At 37.6% G+C, this 20,422-nt stretch overlaps 1 protein-coding gene across 14 annotated transcripts in view; it reads left to right on the forward strand.

Moving 5' to 3' along the window:
* Positions 1 to 20,422, forward strand: part of ERC1 (ELKS/RAB6-interacting/CAST family member 1) — a 528,761-nt gene that overhangs the window by 20,228 nt on the left and 488,111 nt on the right. For 10 of the 14 annotated variants that reach the window (XM_023548994.2, XM_064284767.1, XM_010590789.3 and 7 more), the window contains exon 2: positions 18,256 to 19,078. In XM_023548994.2, coding sequence (XP_023404762.2) covers positions 18,410 to 19,078 — 669 coding nt within the window. In that variant the 5' untranslated portion in view covers positions 18,256 to 18,409. Of the gene's footprint in view, positions 1 to 18,255; positions 19,079 to 20,422 lie in introns of those variants that run through there. The other 4 variants (XM_064284771.1, XM_023548997.2, XM_023548996.2 and 1 more) reach the window with 4 other exon arrangements.

A 20,422-nucleotide genomic window follows, 5' to 3' on the forward strand; every position in this document is an offset into this window, starting at 1 on the left:
GAAATATCGATTTATTTAGCCAACCCCTTGTTGGTGGACAGTGAAGTTCTCTCTTTTTTGCTGGTATAGACAATACAGTAATTGAACATCATTGCACATATGTCCTTGAGCCTGTGAAAATATATCTGATCTAGGAATATTTTTAAAAATGAAATTTCTAGGTCAACAGGTATTTGTATTTAAAATTTTGATACTTCCAAATTATACTTCAAAAGGATTTTAAAAAATTTTGGTGTGTTGTTAATCATTTCACAGAGAGCTTAGATAGCATGTTTCTTGGCTCTAGTAAGAAAATAAAAATTAAAAAAAAAATTAAATGATGAAATATGATGTTTTCAAATACTCACTTTCTGATCATAAATGCAAAATTACTAGTGAGTATTTAACCCACTGGACTAGTAATATTTAGATTTATGTCAGAACTTCACCGATGATGCTTTAAATAGCTAAGGGTGGTATATTGTACTTTCTAGTTCACCTAACATCTCATAGCACTTCTGTGTCAGCCTACTCAATTGTAATTAATTTGAAGTAGGTTATGCTGCTATTAAGGGATTTTCTGCTTTCATTTGCCTTGTGAATATTTGGTGCTCCTTTGGAGACTGAGTTTGTAGAAAGCTATTATTATCCTTCTAATCTGTGAAGAAAGAGTGTGAGACTGCTGTCTGCAGTTGCATGTTATGTTTGTAGCTATTTGTGGGAAGAGTGAGAATTAAAGGCTAATGTACAATCATTGTGGAAGCATTTTTATTTTTAGACACCTGAGTATACTCCGGGACTCTGAGTGGGTGTGTATGGTGTCTATTGGTGCCGCGGGGTGGGTGGCTTTTTTTCACTATTTCTCTCTCAGTATGTACTGGGATGAATGCTTTTCTTGTATGGAAAAATGATTCTGGAATTTTCTAGTATTCTTCTCTTTGCATCTTTCCTGACCTGAGAAGCTTTGTGGTGTGAATATGTAGCAGTGGCCAGGTCTGATGAACTTTTTTTTTTTTAATTAAACCTCTTGGAGCTCTGGTAATAAATATGGCAAGTAGGATTTAGGGCAATAAGAAAAGCCCCGGATTGCAAAGAGTTGGCCTCCACAGCTATACCTTTTCCACGTTTCATATTTTTCTGTTTTGTCTCAGCACTATTTTGCTTGGTTCCTTTTGGAGCTTTGAAATAGATTATTCTGGCTACTGCTACTACTGCCACCACCTCCTCCTCCTCCTCATATATTCAGATTAAGGACTAGCAAAGCGTTTATCCTGTTAGGAGTTAAAACTGAAAAATTTCAGAAGGAACTTTGCTAAAGAACTAAGGGGGGAAACCCAAATCCGGCCAGGGGAAGGGGCATTTATAGAAAGATTTAAAAGAATAGGAAATGGATTATTAAAATTAATAAATGTTCATTGTAAAAATTGTGAAATTACAGAAGCATACTATTTTTTTATTCTAACTTAATTTTTAGTTGACATTTGCTTGACTGACAGATCTACTTCATTTACTTCTACTTTATCTCAGGTTGATGTTAGAGAATGGTTGTTATATAAAGATCCTGAATGTCTGATTTAAAGTAGATTGACCCTGGTATCTTGGCCTTTTTTTTCCTTTTTCTCCCCTCTCCTTCCTTCCACAGACCTATCTATCCATCTGTCAACAAACAATTATTGAATGCATGCTGTGTGCCAGGTACATTAGTAAGGGCTGTGGACAGTGAACAAGGTGTGTATGTGTAATTCCTGCTTTCATAGAGTTTGTGGTAAAGTAAGAAATATAGGCAAAACATGTAAAGAAAGTAATTATAAGTTGTGATAAATCAGTAGGAAGGGAACATGGAATAATGTGTTCTCTATAGTTCCAACTACTACCTGGTTCTGCAGTGAATAATGTTTACATTATTTTATATTGTAAACCATTTATTGGGCTTTGTTTTGGAATTGATTTGTAGACAGAGAAGACTTAGTTATATATCAGAAAATAAATGTTATACACCTGTACCAAGTCAATGTAAAAGTAGTAATATAGGTGATCAGTGTGAGGTAGCTGGGTATACTGGAACTCTAGATTCTTCGTCTCATACCAGTATGGGTGATGGGGGCGTTAAGTTTGTTTAAATGTGATGAAAGAAAAAAAAAACCCACCCAGTGCCGTCAAGTCGATTCCAACTCATAGCGACCCTATAGGACAGAGTAGAACTGCCAAAAGAAAAAAGAAAGGTATATTACTTAAAAATTATAAAGGCAACCAGTAGAGCAACTAAAAATACACTGTAACTCAACACAAACTGGGAATGAAGAGGGATCATGAACTAAACTCACCTTTTATGAAAAGACTCAAGAAAGTGTGTTTAAAGGTGATAAATCAAAGAAATAGATACATTCTTTCATTTAACATGTATTTATTGAGTGCTTTCTATGTGCTGGAAGCCCCGGTGGTGTAGTGGTTAAGAGCTATGGCTGCCAACCAAAAAGTCGGCAGTTCGAATCCACCAGGCACTTCTTGGAAACCCTATGGGGGCAGTTCTACTCTGTCCTGTAGGGTCTCTATGAGTCAGAATTGACTCAACAGCAATGGGTTTGGTTTTTTTCTATGTGCTAGGCTTCATTCTAGGTGCTGATGTACAGCAGTGAATAGAAAAGGGAAAAATTACTACCATCATGGAACTTTCATTTTAGGAAACTGACATTACCTAAATAAAAGAGAGAAGCGAAACAAATTGTACATTATTTGGTGATGAGTGCTGTAGAGGAAGTTATAAGCACGTAATTTTAGAGTTATGGAGATAACCACTTGAATTAAAAACAGAGTGATCAACAGTGGTTACCTCTAATAAAGAGGACTGAGGGAGTAGAGACTTTTATTTCTTATTGTTTAAATTTTTACTTTCACATGCATGTATTGCTCATTTAATAATGACAGTGTTTAATGGAATACATCAAATATATTAATAATATTTTCTACCAAAATGGGCACCAAATATATTTGGCGCTACACATGCTTATAATTTTTTGAAGATTATTATTTAAATTAATAGCGCATCCTTTGGACCTGGGTTCCCTGTGCTGAGAAGCTCCTCGACGGGGGCGGAGATTGATTCCAAGGATCTTCTCCCGGAGCCAGCAGAGAGAGAAAGCCTTCTCCTGGAGCTGGCACCCTGAATTTGGACTTCTAGCCTCCTAGACTATCAGAGAATACATTTCTCTTTGTTAAAGCCATCCACTCGTGATATTTCTGTTGTAGCGGCACTAGATAACTGAGATGATATCCAAGAGAATTGAAAACTTAAGTTCACACAAAAACTTGTACACAAATGTTCACAGCAGCATTATTCACAATTCAAATGTGTGTCAACTGATGAATAGATAAAATGTGGAATGTCCATACAATGAAATATTATTCAGCTATAAAAAGGAATAAAGTACTGATACATTCACAACATGCATGAACCTTGAAAACATTATGCTAAATAATAAAAACCAGACACAAAAGGCTACATATTGTATGATTGTATTTATGTGAAATAATAGGCCAGCCTCTACAAGAAAGTAGATTAGTGGTTGCTAGGGACTTCTAGGAGGAGCAAATGGGTAGTGACTACTAATGAGTATGTGATTTCTGTTTGGGATGATGAAAACGGTTTGGAGTACGTGGTGATGGTTGCAAAACTTTGTGAAGACCACTGAACTGTACACTTCAGAAGGGTGAATTTTATGGCATGTGAATTATATTTCAAGAAAAAATGCTAAAGCAAAAATGAAAAGGCATACAAAGAAAAGTGTATTCTCAGTGGGACATAGAGGGAGAAAACAGAGGGCAGCAGAATTTCTAATATGGGACTTTTACCAAACCAAAAATGTTCCTATGGAGGTTCAAATATGCCCCCATCCACCGTCAGCTTGGGACTCTATTAGAGTAAACTGCTATTATTGGTGATAATATATCATAGCCCTTTTGTTGGGCTGGGAAAATGATTAAGGATCATCAATGGATTGGAAAGAGGCAAAACATAAATAGGCAGGGAGTATATTTAGGAGAATATATGTAGAACCCAGGTGAACCAGCGGGCACACCTTGGTTGTAATAATATTGGCCAGATGAGGTTGGGGGCTGAAATTAAAATTTTAAATGTAGGGGTGGAAAGGAAATATGTTAGAAAGATAAAACAGTGATCAGTTAGTTAATGGCAGTTGAGGAGAAGGCTAACACAAGGAAGAGTCATAACTAGTTCTGTAAACTAGGGAACATAAGAGAAAGGACATGTTTTAGGGAAAATATGTATTTAGTTTTAGAACTGTTGAGTTAGCTGAGGGACATCTTGACCGAAATAAATGTATAGTAGGTCGTTGGTCATACAAGTCTCCAGTCCAAGAGAAAGGCCAGAGTTGGAAATGATTGAAAAAACCTAAACAAATAAGTAATACTTGAAACAAGTTAGAAAAGTGGCTCTGAATACTATTGCCTGGAGCAGATAATATAGAATGAGACAAGGACATGGTTGAGGACAGCTCTAAGATTTACCAGTATTTTAAATGTAGGCAGAGGAAGAGGAGTAGCCAGTAAAAAGTATTCAAAAATAATCAGAGAGAGAGGAGAACCAGAAGAGTAGGATCAAAGAAGCCTAGGTTAGAGTTTCAAGATAAAAGTGGTCAGTACTATAATGTCAGATGCAGTAGACGTGAAGCGAATCCATTGAGTTTGGATATAAGGAAGACATCCTGACTTTATTCTAGAAGTGGTGAGTGGGAGTTTTAAGTACCTAGAGGGTGAGAGCATTATCTTAGGGCAGTATATCATTCCTGTTGGAAGTTCCTATGTTCTTCTCCCCAAAATAGTTGTGTTGTTTTTCATGATTATAAAAATAGTGTGTGCTCATGGGGGGAAAAACACACAGGTTAGAAAGATGTATAAAAGAAAGTAAAATAACCAGAACTCTCACTTCCCAGAGTTTTATATCCTGCTGTAACTTTTTTTTTTCTTTTGAAAACACAGATGAAATCCTTCTATATCTGTTGTTTATAAAATCTTCTTTTTTTCTCTTTGGTTTGACAATATATCACAAATATCTTTCTGTATCATTATATAGAGCTATGTCTCATAATGAGATAGTAATCCATTTTATAGTTGTATCATAATTTATGTAGCCAATGACCCATTGTTGGGCATTTAGATTATAATTTTTTCCACTCTTATGAACATAGTGGGGTCAGGGAGAAATACATGTAGGACCTAGGTGATCCACCTGGGCACATTTTGGTACTCCCTTGCCTCATTTTAACTGTGAATGGACATATGCAGCACTCTGGCCTGAGATAAACATGATTGTCAAGGGCTCAGACTCCTTAGGAATGACAGTTTGGGTCGTACCATCAGGTGATCCACTAAGACTTGTTGAGGCGATAACAAAGGTTGAGTGGAATTTAGAATAGTGGAGGAAGGAGAAGATAGGTACTAGTTGTGGTCCTGAGCCCAACACCAGCTGTAGTTTGTTCCAGTAACTTTCCTCTTTTAAGTTTCCCCCCAAGGAGAGAGGCCCATGAGAACCATGGAGAAGCTGCTCTGTGTCCTTGCATGGAGAAGTAGATGTATGTGATGCTAGGGATGGACTGTGGCCTCCATGACAATGTCCTGTTCAGGTTTCCTATTGTGGAAAGCATAATTGACTTACTTTCTCCATTGAATTACCTTTACATTTTTTGTCAAAAACCAATTGTCCGTATATGTGTGGATGTATAACTAATTTTTAAATTATAAAGGTAATGCATATTCATGTTAAAAACCTTTGAGTGCAGGAAAAATGTAAAAAGCTACTTTTCCCCACAATCTGTTGTATTCCTCCAGAATTAAAAAAAAAAGTGTATATATATGTATATAGTTTCATATATACACAAACACACATGTTTATCAGTAGTTTTCAAACTTCTGTGTGATTAATAATTGCCATATTTTATGCAAATAATGCACACCTTCTATGTTTGCCTGTCTACTGCGCCCTCCCCTGTGAGATATTTTTGTAAGTGCAGTATGTTAATTTCTTTTTTACAACAACATGTAAACAAAAAAATTGGTATAGTGACACCTAGGAGAATTCTTCACAGGGAGAGGGAGTGGTTAGCAAACAAATGTAGAAGGCAGGTGTTATTTGCGTAAAATACAGTACCTGGGATGCTTCTTAAAAATGTAAATTTCTGGGCCCATATTGATTTACCAGTTCTTGTATTGTGGTTCAGGATTCTTGATTTTGAATTACCTCATGTGACTGCTGGTGGTCCATGAATTACACTTTGAGAAGCCATGATATATTGATCTTTTTCGTAAAGCAAAAACTGTAGATTGAATCATACTATATATAGTGCTCTGGGGCCCTGGTGGCTCATTGGTTAAGAGCTTGGCTGCTAACCAGAGGTCAGCAGTTTGAATCTACCAGCTGCTCCTTGGAGACCTTATGGGGTAGTTCTAGTCTGTCCTGTAGGGTTGCTGTGAATCAGAATTGACTCCACAGCAAAAGGTTATATGTAGTGTTCTATGTCTTTTTTTTTTTTTTTAATTAATAATATATCTTATATATCTTGTATCTCTTTCCATACCAGTACCTGCAGATTTACCATTTTCTTTTAAATAGTTCCATAGTATTCTGACAAAGCTGTTACTAGAGTCTTGTTATTTCAAAGAATTCTGCTGTATATTCTTGTTTATTCAGTTTTCTGCTTATGTGAAAATATTTGTAAGATAAAATCCTAGAAATAGAGTGAGATTTACTGAAAACTTACCAAGAACTCACTTACTGATTTGATCTTCTTGGCCATCTTATGAGGAAGATATTCTGCCTGCTTCATCAGTGAGGACACTGAGACTCTAAGAAGCTCATTTTTTTTGTTGAAAGTATTACATTTAAATAATAGAGTTGAACCAGTCCAGGCCTTTCCTACTAGCCACTCAATGCATGTTTGAGTCTCGAGGACAGTAAAAATTAATTATTTCATGGGACATTTGTTAGGATGAAATATATTGAAGCTGTGTTGTTACATGTGAGCATTTTGTTACTATGCATTTTTACACTTACCCTGTAGAAAAGATTTCTAGTCCCATTTTTGATTTAAGTGGTTGCATTTCCACACTTGAGCATAGTGTTCTAATATGCTGTAGTAGTACAAAGGGCAACAGTGTTAAGGAGGATAATATAAAAGCTACTATGTCTGTGTATCTTGAACACTGTTGCAGTCATGATTTAGAATTGTATTTTTAGCATGTGCCATGCCACTTTATTTGGGGAAGGTTTCTTTTTTTGTGTGTGCTTTAGGTCAAAGTTTACAACTCAAGTTAGTTCTCATTGAAAAATTTATACACATATTAGTTTGTGAGATTGGTTGCAATCCACACAAGGTGACAGCACCCTCCCCCTTTGCACCCTGTGTGCATATGTCCAGTTACTGTCCCTTCCTGCCTTTTCGTCTTGCTTTTGGATAGGAGTTGCCCATTTGGTCTCCTGTATTTGATTGAACTAAGAATCGTGTTCCTCACATGTGTTATTTTTTGTTTTATAGGCCTGCCTAATCCTTGTCTGAAAAGTGGGTTTCAGTTTTGGGTTCTGTAGCAGAGCGTCTGGGGGCCATAGTTTTGGGGATAAATTTGTTTTTAATTATTGTTTTGAAAATAAACCCAACCTTTTTAATGTTGATTGTCTTATATGTTGTTGGTAGGTGCCGTTGAGTCAGTTTCAACTCATAGCAACCCTGTGTACAACAGAATGAAACACTGCCCAGTTCTCCGCCATCCTCACAATCTTTGCCATGTTTGAGCCTGTTGTTGGCAGCTACTGTGTTAGTCCATCTCATTGAGGGTCTTCCTCTATGTTGCGGACCCTCTGCTTTACCAAGCATGATATCCTTCTCTGGGGACTGATCCCTCATGATAACGTATTCAAAGTACGTGAGGCGAGGTCTCGCCATCCTAACTTCCAAGGAGCACTCTGGCTGTATTTCTTCCAAGATAGACTTGTTTGTTCCTCTGGTAGTCCATGGTATATTCAGTATTCTTCACCAACACCATAATTCAAAGGCATCAATTCTTCAGTCTTCCTTATTTGTTGTCCAGCTTTCACATGTGCATGTCTTATATACCTTTTTTAAAATCTTTGCTTGTAACTATGTATCACTAAAGCACCATTAGTTTTTGTTTTCTTGACTTTCTTTTCTGAAAAACAGTTGTGCCTTTTCTTGACAGTAAAACCCAGTCTTTTGAGACTCTCACACTGCTTTTGGGCTGTGCTTCTATGGTGAAAATATAGAAGCTCTAAAAATTGTAGTTTTTTATGGGAACAGGTATAAGGCCATAATTTAAGGTAAACCAGATTTCTGGCAATGTTCTTGTCAGAAATAGATTTTAGAAAAAATTTCTAGACATAAATCCTAGCAAGCTTGCAGAGATTTAAATGCTGTGCTGACATTTTTTAGTGTTTTTAAAAACTTGGTGTAGGATAAGAAAACTCATTTTAAGTGCTTGGAAGGTCTCTGGCTATAATATTTAACAGTTAATTTAAGAGAGATCTTCCAGTATTGGACGTGATTTGTACCCAACAGGCATGGTATTTTCTGCACATGATTGCTGTGTATGTGTGAATTTTTAATTTTTTTTCTTAGGAAGTTAAAGGACATTAGTATATTCTTACTTGAGCTTATGCAGTCCTCTTGGAATTAAGATTTTAGAATTTTCTAGTTTTATTCATGCAGGAAAAATATTTTTAAAAAATTGAAATCTTTCCCGTTTACTGCATTTCTTTTTGATTTCCAGGGGATAAATGAGAGCACAAAAATACATATCAGGACATGTGGAGAAGGAGATTGTCCATTTACGAAGTTTGGATACAATTTAAAAATGGAGAAAGGTTTATCAACACGAGGGAAGTGTTATAAAGGCTTTCATTACATTAAGTTGAAAGTTTCAAGATTACTACCACCGTCTAAATATATAAGAAGTATTTATTGAATTTTACTTGGATTAAGGTTAATTTGTAGATTCAGCAAACATTTATTGTATGCTTGGTTTGAATTAGGCACTGTGCTAGGTTTTGGAGATAGAGATAAGACCTTTCTTTGCCTTTAAGACATTAATTAATTAAAACATAGTAGGTGCAGTATTTTTTTTTTTCCCAAGAAGCGCTGATAAGTAATGTTGATTTTTACTGATATTTCCATGGAGAAATAAAATAGTTGTTTGTATCCCACATTGTATACCAAAACTTTTTAAACATCCTCTTCAAAAATTAGCGCTGATAATTTGCTGTGTAAACTTTCATCTAAAACACAATAAAATATTTTTTAAAAAGTCAGTGCTGATGTCTTCTATTTTCTCTTCAGATCCTATCTCCACCCTCTTCTCCCTATTCTGTGCCTTAGGAGGTTGGCATTCCAGTAGGAGATAAAGGCGAGGGAAAAAGTTTGAGCTCCCCCGGCCCTGTCCATGCAGCGTTGCTCTGTTGGCCTTAGCCCCTGACTGAGAGTTTCAGGTCTTCTTAGGCAAACTTTCATCACAGACCTCTCTGCTTCCAGGTTCTGGTAACTGGTTCTTCCTTTCAGGCCTTGAAGTAACAATGATGCAGGGATTCTTTCTCTTCTAATGCAGGAATTCTGCATTATCCCTTATGATTTCCTTACACCCTGACTACACCTTGATTAATAGTCCCTTTATTACACTCCCCTCAAAGTACCCTAACTTGAGTGTGCCATCTCTTTCCTGCCAGGACCACTAAACCATACAGTATTTAACCTGTTTCCCCAAAGTGCAACTGTCCAAAGTACTTGCCACATTTCGCTGTTTCTCTCTTTGGCCCTCAGCCTCTCCCACTCATCCCCCTATATCTTCTTCCAAAGGGTGCTCCACATGCTGACCCCAATCAGTACAACAAAAAGCTCATCTAGAAGGTTCAGCAAAATGAAACCTGGTTATTAGTTTAAATTCCAACCATTGTCACTCTCTCAAAACTTGTTCTGGAAACACTCAATGCATTCTGCTATAGTTTCCTGTTGGTTAATCTTTACAAAAAAGAATGCAGTATTTTCTTGTGGCACCTAGGGTCTCTCGCACTCAGGGTCCACTCACTGACCAATTTCTCCTGTTGTCTTACAAAGAGGAATGTGTGATTATTTCTGAATATCTGTTTATTCTGCTGTCTGGCCCTACCTTTTACCAAAGCCTTTTGAAATATAAAATTGGGGAACTTAAACGTGCCCTGCAGAAATATTTGATACCGTTTGAATTGAACGGGGAGTGGGCAAAGGGCAGAGATTTAAGCCAGGTTCCCTTTCAAGCTTCTTCTACGTGAACAATTAGCACCTCTCCAGTGTTTCCAGCTCAAATCCATTAGCAGCATCAAGGCAATGCCTTTCCTCTAGATCTCTGGCTCACGTTTAAACATAAATTCCAGATCATTAAGTTGCTTCATATGTTTGCAGCCACTTGTAAAATACGATCTCCTGAGATAGCTTTCATTGGGCTGAACACCAAAATAAGCAAATGGGTTCTGCTTTATATATTAGGAAAGGGATTTAAAGCAGACTCTCAAATATTGAACACCCTATGGACTGCCAGAAGAATGAACAAATCTGTCTTGGAAGAAGTACAGCCAGACTGCTCCTTAGAAGTGAGGATGGTGAGACTTTGTCTCACTTACTTTGGACGTTATCAGGAGGAACCAGTCCCTGGAGAAGGACATCATGCTTGGCAACGTAGAGGATCAGCGAAGGAGAGGAAGGCCCTCAACAAGATGGACTGACACAGTGTTTGCAGTCATAGGCTCAAGGATAGCAACAATTATGAGGATAGTGCAGGACTGGGCAGTGTTTCATTTTGTTGAGTAGGTACATTATTTTAAAAGCCTCTGATTCCCTAAGAGGGAAACCTGAATTAGACTGAGGGGCTTAAGGGTTTGTGTACGATTGTGACTGTTAAATTTAGTTGGGAAGAATGAGGACTAGCTAGCCAGTTGATGGGGAAGAGGAAGGTCATGGACCAAGAGTGAAGATGGTAATTCAGGAAATTGCAGGTACTTGACTATGGAGAGGGAAAATTGTCAAGAAATAACTTTAGAGAGGTTCCAAATTATGAAATATCTTATATGCACTACCAGGGAATTTAGATTTTTATTTTTGAAGGCAATGAGAACTTACCAAAGGAAGTTTGGGGGTGTTTGTGATTATGTCGTATTTAAATTTTAAAGGAGTGGTTCTCAAACTTTTTTTTCCGGCATACTTTTATACTCTTAAAAATTAATGAGGACCCTGAAGATCTTTTATTTATTAGGCTGTATCTATCACTGTTTACCATATTAGAATCTAAAATTGAGAAACTTATAAAACCTAAGCGTACACAAGCATATATTCCATCGGCTGTCGGTGGTATAGTGTCATCATGTATCATGTAGCCTTTGGAAAACTCTACATTTATATGAGAATGACATGAAAATAGTTTTGCTCCAATGGAACCCCCAAAAAGGTCTTGGGGACTCTTTTGGGGTTCCTGAGCCACTATGAGAATTGTATTAGATCATTCTGGCACTGGTGTTGAGGATTGTTTAGAACCTATAAAAAGAAACGTATTTTAAGTTGTGATCCAGTATGCATGTGTATACCTGAAACAAGTTTCAAGGGACAATACTGTATTATCTTTTGTTGCGTAACATTGCCTCAAAACTTAGTGGATTAAAAAAGTATTATCTGACAGTTTCTATGAATAGTTTACTGGGTGGTTCTGGCTCAGGGCGTCTTGTGAGGTTGCAGTCAAGATGTCAGGTGAGTCTGTAGTCAGCTGAAGGCCTGACTGGGGCTGGAGGGTCCTTTTGCAAGCATTTTCACTTGGCTGTTGTCAGGAGGTGTCAAATCCTCACTGTGTGAGTCGCTTCATAGGGAAGCCTAAATATCATTATGATGTGGCAGCTAGCGCCGTCAGAGTGACTGATCCGATAGAAAGAAACTAAGACAGAGTTAGTCTTAGAAATCATACATCATTAGAAGTAAGTCAATAAGTTAGTCCACACACAAGGAGAGAGGAATTTTGCTCCCTCTCTTAAAGAAAGAAGTATCAAAGAATTTGTGGACACACTTTAAAACTACCGTAAGTGATTGTTAGAAGAGAGAGTTCTCTATGCATCTCTTGTGTGTCTGCATGCTTTACTGGTTATGCTAACAGTGCAAGGCCTTGGCTGCTCTTAACCCAGGACATTTCTCAGGGCTGTGTTTGAAGCAAGCCACCATGAGCGATGAAGTAATGTCTCTACTAGGACAAAGAGCAGGCTTGCTTACTGCCTGCTATAAAAATGGATTCCCTAAGCTTAGTGTCCCTCAGCTGTGATGCAAATCTACTGCTTCTGTACCATCCATCTGGGCCCCTCTGTGTTGCCTTGTGGAACCTGGGGGTAACAGGGAACCAGTGCAAACATGCACGTGCTCATGTGGCTTGCTGTGCTGTAAATAATAAAGTTCCTCATCTCTGACCCAGGAGACTTATATCTTCTGTTAATATCCATTAAATAGTAACAAGTATTAAAAGTAGGGTAAAATAAAATCCTGGACCCTTCACAGTTCTTGACAACGCTTACCTTTACCTTAGAGTGATGTACTCTGAAAGTAAACTGTATACTCTATTTTCTGCTGTATTCTCATTTATTTTATTTAAAAAAAAGAGAAAAAAGAAAATTGGCTGCAACTCATTAATCTCACAACCTACTAATGGGCTATAACCCAAAGTTTAAAAAAATATTGACTGAGGCAAGAGACAGGGAACCAGGTTAGAATGTTGTTACAATTCAGGAGAGACACGATGGCCTAAATCAAGGTAATGATTATGGAATGGAGGAAGAGGATCTATTTGAGAGATATTTGGAAGTCAAATGGATAGAAGTTGTATTCACTGGTTAATACAGAGTATGAGGGAGATTTAGGATTTGGGAACAACTCCCAGGTTTCTGGCCTGAGCAACTGGAGTCATTCATTGAATGAAGTGCAACCACCATGTTCTTTTTTTTCTGCTACAGGAGCAGATATGGTTAGGGTGTGGTGGGGAGACCTAGATGTGGAGCTTACCTTGGGGGTGTGATGAATTAGATGCATGTGAGATGTACAAGTGGAGCTATCTAAAACCAAAAAAACCCAAACCTGTTGCCGTCAAGTTGATTCCAACTCACAGTAACCCTACAGGACAGAGTAGAACTGCCACATAGGGTTTTCCAGGGGCAGCTGGAGGATTCCAGCTGCCTACCTTTTGATTAGCAGCCAAGCTCCTAACTACTGTGCTACCAGGGCTCCAGAGCTATCTAGGCAGTGGGATATATGGTTCTGATGGTCAAAAGAGATCAGGACTGAAGATACAAATTTGGAGTCTTCATTGAAGCTATGGGAGCAGGCAAGATTTCTCAAGTATAATATTGTTTATTGTTGTTAGGTGTTGTCCTGTTGGTTCTGACTCATAGCACCCCTATGTACAACAGAACAAAACACTGCCCTGACCTACACCGTCTTCACAATCATTGTTATGCTTGAGCCCATTGTTGCAGCCACTGTGTCAATCCATCTGCTTGAGGGTCTTCCTCTTTTTCACTGACCGTCTACTTTACCAAGCATGATGTCCTTCTCCAGGGACCATTCCCTCCTGATAACATGTCCAAAGTACGTGAGATGAAGCCTCACCATCCTCACTTCCAAGGAGCACTCTGGCTGTTACTTCTTCCAAGACAGACTCGTTCGTTCTTCTGGCAGTCCATGGTATATTCGATACTCTTCACCAGTACCATAATTCAGAGGCATCAATTCTTTGATCTTCCTTGTTCAAAGGCTTAATTATATTTATTTGCTAATTTGTGGTAAGCAGTTTCACCAATCTTAGCTGTGGTGGGGGACAGGTGAAATTGTACACTGCAGATGGTGGGAAGGCACAATTGGGCCCGTGCGTACCTTGCTTATTGGGTATTTCAGTCCTGGATAGTTCCTGCTTTGATCTGTGTATTTCTCTGTGATATAGGAGGAGATTGGATCATTTGTTGAAAGTGACAAGCAGAGGAGGAAGGCTTGAAATAACTATAACAAATACTGGATAGGGAGCCAACAAATATTGTATGGAGAGCTGACTGAGGGACTTTTAGGACTCCGGGGAGAAAACTAAGGGCTCAGCTGAAGTAGAAATTGAACTGAACAGCTGCGTGATTTTCTCCAGCAGCAGTCAGGGTTGCAGGTGAATCAGTGAAGCTGTTGCTTTGGCATTAATCAAGGGCAAGGGAGTTTGGAATATGTGAACTTTTCAAACTTTTGTGGTTTAATATATATAATAAACTGCACTTTTTAAAGTGTACAGTTTGGTAAGTGTTGATGTATGTATACACCTGTGAAACTATCACCCCAGTCAATGTAATGAACATTTTTGTCACCCCCAGAAGTTTACATAACAATTGGATTTTTGAAAAATATTATTTAATAGGGTGAAACCTGTTATTTGACCTAAGCCTGTTCTTTGGTAAAATGATGTTAGAAGATCACAGAGATCTAGTTTAGTGCTACATTGATTTATCTTTGATAGAAATGTGGAAAGTAGATAGCTATAGTGTGTATTTTTAAAATTTAATTTTTTAAATTACACTTGTAGGATATAAACATGTTCTTTTTAAAAAATTCGGCCTTTATAAGTGAAGCTAAAGCCTCCAGGAACATTGTTCTTCCATCCTCCCTTTATAACACAGGTTCCCTTTCCCTCTAACCAGTACTGTTTCAAATTTGGTATTCCCATGTATCAATTCTTTATGCACCCTGCATACGGATCTTTATACATATGTTAGAAATGTTTTTCAGCTAGTTTTTGGTTTATCTTTTAACTTTGCTTATGGTGTTTTTTTTTGGTATAATTTTCTGTCACTTTGATGTAATAAAGTGTATCAATATTTTTCTTTATGGGTTTTGCTTTTTATTTAAGAAGATCTACCCTACCCTGAGTTGAGTACACAAGGACATTGTCCTAAATTTTCTTCTGGTAATTTTAATAGCTTTTAATTTAGGTTTTAATGTGCATGGAGTTTATTTTTGTGTACTGTTTTAAGTAGGGATATAATTTATTTTTTCTCAAGAGCACCATTTGTTCAGACCTCATTTATTGAATGATTTGTCCTTTCTGCACTGGTTTGAAATGTTACTTTTGGCGTATGCTAAAAGCCTTGCTTGCTGAAAGTAAAGAGGACTTGAAGCACTTACTAATGAAGATCAAAGACCACAGCCTTCAGTATGGATCACACCTCGGCATAAAGAAAACAGAAATCCTCACAACTGGGCCAATAAGCAACATCATGATAAACAGAGAAAAGATTGAGATTTTCAAGGATTTCATTTTACTTGGATCCACAATCAACAGCCATGGAAGCAGCAGTCAAGAAATCAAAAGACGCATTGCATTGGGTAAATGTGCTACAAATGACCTCTTTAAAGTGTTGAAAAGCAAAGATGTCACCTTGAAGACTAAGGTGCACCTGACCCAAGCCATGGTATTTTCAGTCACATCATATGCATGTGAAAGCTGGACAATGAATAAGGAAGATCGAAGAAGAATTGATGCCTTTGAATTGTGGTGTTGGTGAAGAATATTGAATACCACGGACTGCCAAAAGAATGAACAAATCTGTCTTGGAAGAAGAATGTTCCTTAGAAGCAAAGATGGCAAGACTGTATCTTACATACTTTGGACATGTTGTCAGGAGGGATTAGTCCCTGGAGAAGGACATCATGCTTGTTAAAGTACAGGTTCAGTGGAAAAGAAGAAGATCCTCAACAAGATGGATCGACACGGTGGCTGCTATAATGGGCTCAAGCATAACAATGATTGTAAGAATGGCGCAGGACTGGGCAGTATTTTGTTCTGTTGTGCATGGGGTCACTATGAGTCGGAACCGACTCGACAGCACTTGACAACAACAAATTCCCATATATAAATTAGACTCTGTTCCTGGGACAGTACCCTATATTTTTAATTACTGTAGATTTACAAGGCTATAATTTCTTATGAGAAACCCTGGAGCTCAGATGTGTTTTTGGGGCCCAGATTTTTTTCCCCAGTGGGTATTAATGTAGTATCCTATGATCACACATAATAGGTTTTTCAATGAAATATGGAAATAATTGCACTAAGTGGGATACATACAAACAATAAGTAGCCTCATACCAGTTCAAGTCAGGTTTTGCTCTAGATGACTTAAAAAAACCTTTTCAGAGCTGTTTGCATTTTTATATTGCAAGTCACAATTATAAGCCTGCAATTCATCTTGCTATTAGGGCAAGTCTTCTTTTGTTGTTCTTCTATTTCTGATTGTTTTGGTTATTTATGTACCTTTACTCTTCCATTGAATTTTCGAGTCAGTTTGTTGAGTTATATGAAAAACTATGTAGAGTTTTTTTTTTTTTTTAATTGTGCTTTAGGTGAAATTTTACAGTGCAAGTTAGTTTTTTATTCCAAAATTTATGCACATACTGTTTTGTGACATTGGTTGCAATCCGCACAATGTGTCAGCACTCTCCCCCTTTTCACAGTGGGTTCTCCATGTCCGTTCATCCAGTTTTTCACCCCTTCCTGCCTTCTCGTCTTTGCTTCTGGGCAGGTTTTGCCCATTCGGTCTCATACACTTTATTGAACTAAGAATCATGTTTCTCATGTGTGTTACTGTTTGTTTTATAGGCCTGTCCAATCTTTGGCAGAAAGGTAGACTTCAGGAGTGGTTTCATTTCTGAGTTAGCAGGGTGTCTGGTGGCCATAGTCTTAGGGTTTCTTCCAGTCTCTGTCAGACCAGCAAGTCTAGTCTTTTTTTGTGAATTTGAATTTTGTTCTACATTTTTCTCCTGCTCTGTTTAGGACTCTGTTTTGATCCTTGTCAGAGTGGTTGGTGGTGGTAGCTGGGCACCATGTAGTTCTGGCCTCAGACTAGTGTTTTGATCCTTGTCAGAGTGGTCGGTGGTGGTAGCTGGGCACCATGTAGTTCTTTTGGTCTCAGGCTTGTGGAGGCTGTAGTTCCTTTGGACTATATTTCCTTGAATCTTTGGTTTTCCTGATTCTCCTTTGCTCCGGGTAGAAGTAGAACAATAGTTGTATTTTAGATGGCTGCTTGCAAGCTTTTAAGACCCCAACACTACTCAGCAACGTATGATATAGAAAGTTGCCTTTATGAACTACGTTATGCCAGTTGACCCGAGACTACGGACCTTAGTCTTCCAGCCTGGTAACAGACCTGTGAGGCATTTGGTTATGTTTAGGATGTTTCCGTGACTGTGTGTTCTATTATATATGTGAGTATACATGGAGCAGTACAAATTTGCATGCCGAAATATCCACAGCCAAACCTATGTATGCACATGGGTATACTCCCATACTCCTTCCCACACCTGTTCAACATACATATCTACCTGTGTATCCACTTGTAAATTATTGTTATTACTGTTGCAGGATTATATATGTTGTAATATTTACCATTGTTTCCTTTTATTCTTGTGCACCTCTCATTGTCTTCTCTTACCTTGGTGATGTGCTGACTTACCCCACATTCTGTACTACCTTTCCCTTCACCAGAGTTAACATCTGTCTACTATCCAGTTAGCGCTTTTCCTTCCCTCCCCCTTGCATCCCCAGTAACCATCAAGAGATGTTTCTTTCTGTGCGTAAACCTTTTCTTGACTATTTATAATAGTGGTCTCATACAATATTTTTCCTATTGTGATTGACTTAGTTTACTCAGCATAATGGTCCCCATATTTGCTTGCACATTTTTGTTAGACTTACATCAAAGTTTTTAATGGTTTTATGGCTATCGTGGAGTGGACTTTTAAAATAAATTACATTTTCTATGTTGTTACCAAGGTACAGGAAAGTATTGATATTTATATATTGATCTTGTTTCTCATCAGTGTATCGAGTTCTATTTTTAGTTCTAATAACTTGTCAATTGTTCTTGGGTTTTACAGTTTAGAAATTTGTATATTTACAACGATTGAGTTTTATCACTTCCTTGCCAGTTTTTATGCTTCTTGTTTCTTTTGCTTTTCCAGTTGCATAATATTATGTTTTCAGTGTTCATTTCTGAGACTGTAAGATATTTTTAAAACAGTGTTTTCTGTACATTAATTGTGCTATAATCAAATTTTGAATGCATGAGTAAAGAGATAATAGAAGGGGGAGATCATTCTCAAGTGAGGGTAATGAAAAGTTTCTGAGAAGAGTATTTATTATTGGAGGATTTAATGTGTGATCTTTTCATTACAGATATGGTGTAAGATATTTCTTCAAGATTGGACAGCTGGGACCTGTTATTTTTGACTAGCTTTAAGCTGACTTATAGCCATAGAGAAACCTCACGGAGTTCCATTTTGTTTTTCTGCTTTACACCTTTCCTGGCATCTAAGGTCATCTTGCAACAATGTATGGAAGCGCTCGCTCAGTTGGGAAGGTGGAACAGAGCAACCAGAGCCCTGGGCGTTCACCTAGGCTTCCACGTTCCCCTCGCTTGGGTCATCGTCGAACCAATAGTACAGGAGGGAGTTCTGGAAGTAGCGTTGGAGGTGGCAGTGGGAAAACCCTTTCAATGGAGAATATCCAATCCTTAAATGCTGCCTATGCCACATCTGGCCCTATGTACCTAAGTGATCATGAAAATGTGGGTTCAGAAACACCTAAAAGCACCATGACACTTGGTCGTTCTGGGGGACGTCTGCCTTATGGCGTTAGGATGACAGCTATGGGCAGTAGCCCCAACATAGCTAGCAGTGGGGTTGCTAGTGACACCATAGCATTTGGAGAGCATCACCTCCCTCCTGTGAGTATGGCATCCACTGTACCTCACTCTCTTCGTCAGGCAAGAGATAACACAATCATGGATCTGCAGACACAGCTGAAGGAAGTATTAAAGGAAAATGACCTCTTGCGGAAGGATGTGGAAGTAAAGGAGAGTAAATTGAGCTCCTCAATGAATAGCATCAAGACCTTCTGGAGCCCAGAGCTGAAGAAAGAACGAGCCCTGAGAAAAGATGAAGCCTCCAAAATCACCATTTGGAAGGAACAGTATAGAGTTGTGCAGGAGGAAAACCAGGTTAGTTATATATGTATGCTTACCTTTATTGGCTGAATTATGTTTATAAATGAAAAGAGTCGTTTTTCTTCTCTTAAATTTTTTCCATCTTAGTTCATTTATCTTCCTTTTCCATACTTACTGTACTATTTTCTGCCCTCCATTTCTCAGCCTTTTCCAGATTTGACCTCATTCCTTGTGCCCTATTTTTTTTCTGTATGCCTTGTCAGCTTGCTCCACATTTGAGCTCATTTCTTTCTTTTCCTTGGCTTCTCTTTCTCTTCCTGTCTTTCCTTTCAGCCTATTTTGTCTTTTTCAGTTCTTGTGAGAAGATACTTTTGCCACACACAGTAAGTAACATCCATTACCAGAATTACTGAAGCGGAAGGTGTAGCATTAAGATTTGCCGTAATAAATGTCCAAGAAGTCAATTAAAAAAAAAAAGACCATCAAAAGGCAAATCAGTATGCTTTCTATACAGAAAGGAAATTACTTTTAAAAAGTTAATATTGATGATATAACTATTTATTAAGTATCAACAATGAGTAACAGTTTCTTTTAGGGACATTCATGAAGGTATGATATCATGAAGGATGCTTATATAGCTATTTTCTTTTGATTCTTTAATTCTTCAAATTTAAGATGGAGGAAAGACAACTTCGTATGATTGGTTATATCTAGAAAATAAATGAATTGACAAGGCATTATAATTACTGCAGTTTAAGAACTAAGTTCTGTCTTACTAGATAAGTGAAACATTCATTTATTATTTTTCTCTACTCTTCCAGGTTAGAGTTGATATGTGGTGATAGCTATGTCATATTCAGTGACATATTTTATGACTCCAAAGATGTGAACAAATCAGTCCAAGCTTCAGCAGTTAAAATCTTAAACATAATTTCTGCTTAAAAGACTTTTAGAACATTTCTTAAATTTACAAGCTTGAATTTTTTGCCTCCTTAGAAAAACTCTCTTGTACTCTTAGGAGAGTTTTAAAGTAGGTAGCTCACTGTTGGCATTATATTTTATTTTGGGTTAGGTTAATAAAAATTATGAAGAAAGTAATAAACTTGCTTAGAATTCTGCAGTTTTTTTAATTTGATTTTTTATGTAGTTTTTTTGTTGTTTTTGGGAGTATACACAGCAAAACATACACTAATTCAGCAGTTTCTGCATGTACCGTTTGGTGACATTGATTACATTCTTTGAGTTGTGCAACTATTCTCACCCTTTGCAGTGTTCTTGAACAGTACTAGAAGAAAGAATTAGAAATACTCTCTGTATCTGAGGAAGTAAATCTAAGATTTGTGTTGGTTGTCTCACCATTCTATTATAAACACTCAGTTGAGTTATTCAGCTCTACTG

This window comes from Loxodonta africana, chromosome 4 (assembly GCF_030014295.1).
Source record: "Loxodonta africana isolate mLoxAfr1 chromosome 4, mLoxAfr1.hap2, whole genome shotgun sequence".
NCBI lineage: Eukaryota > Metazoa > Chordata > Mammalia > Proboscidea > Elephantidae > Loxodonta > Loxodonta africana.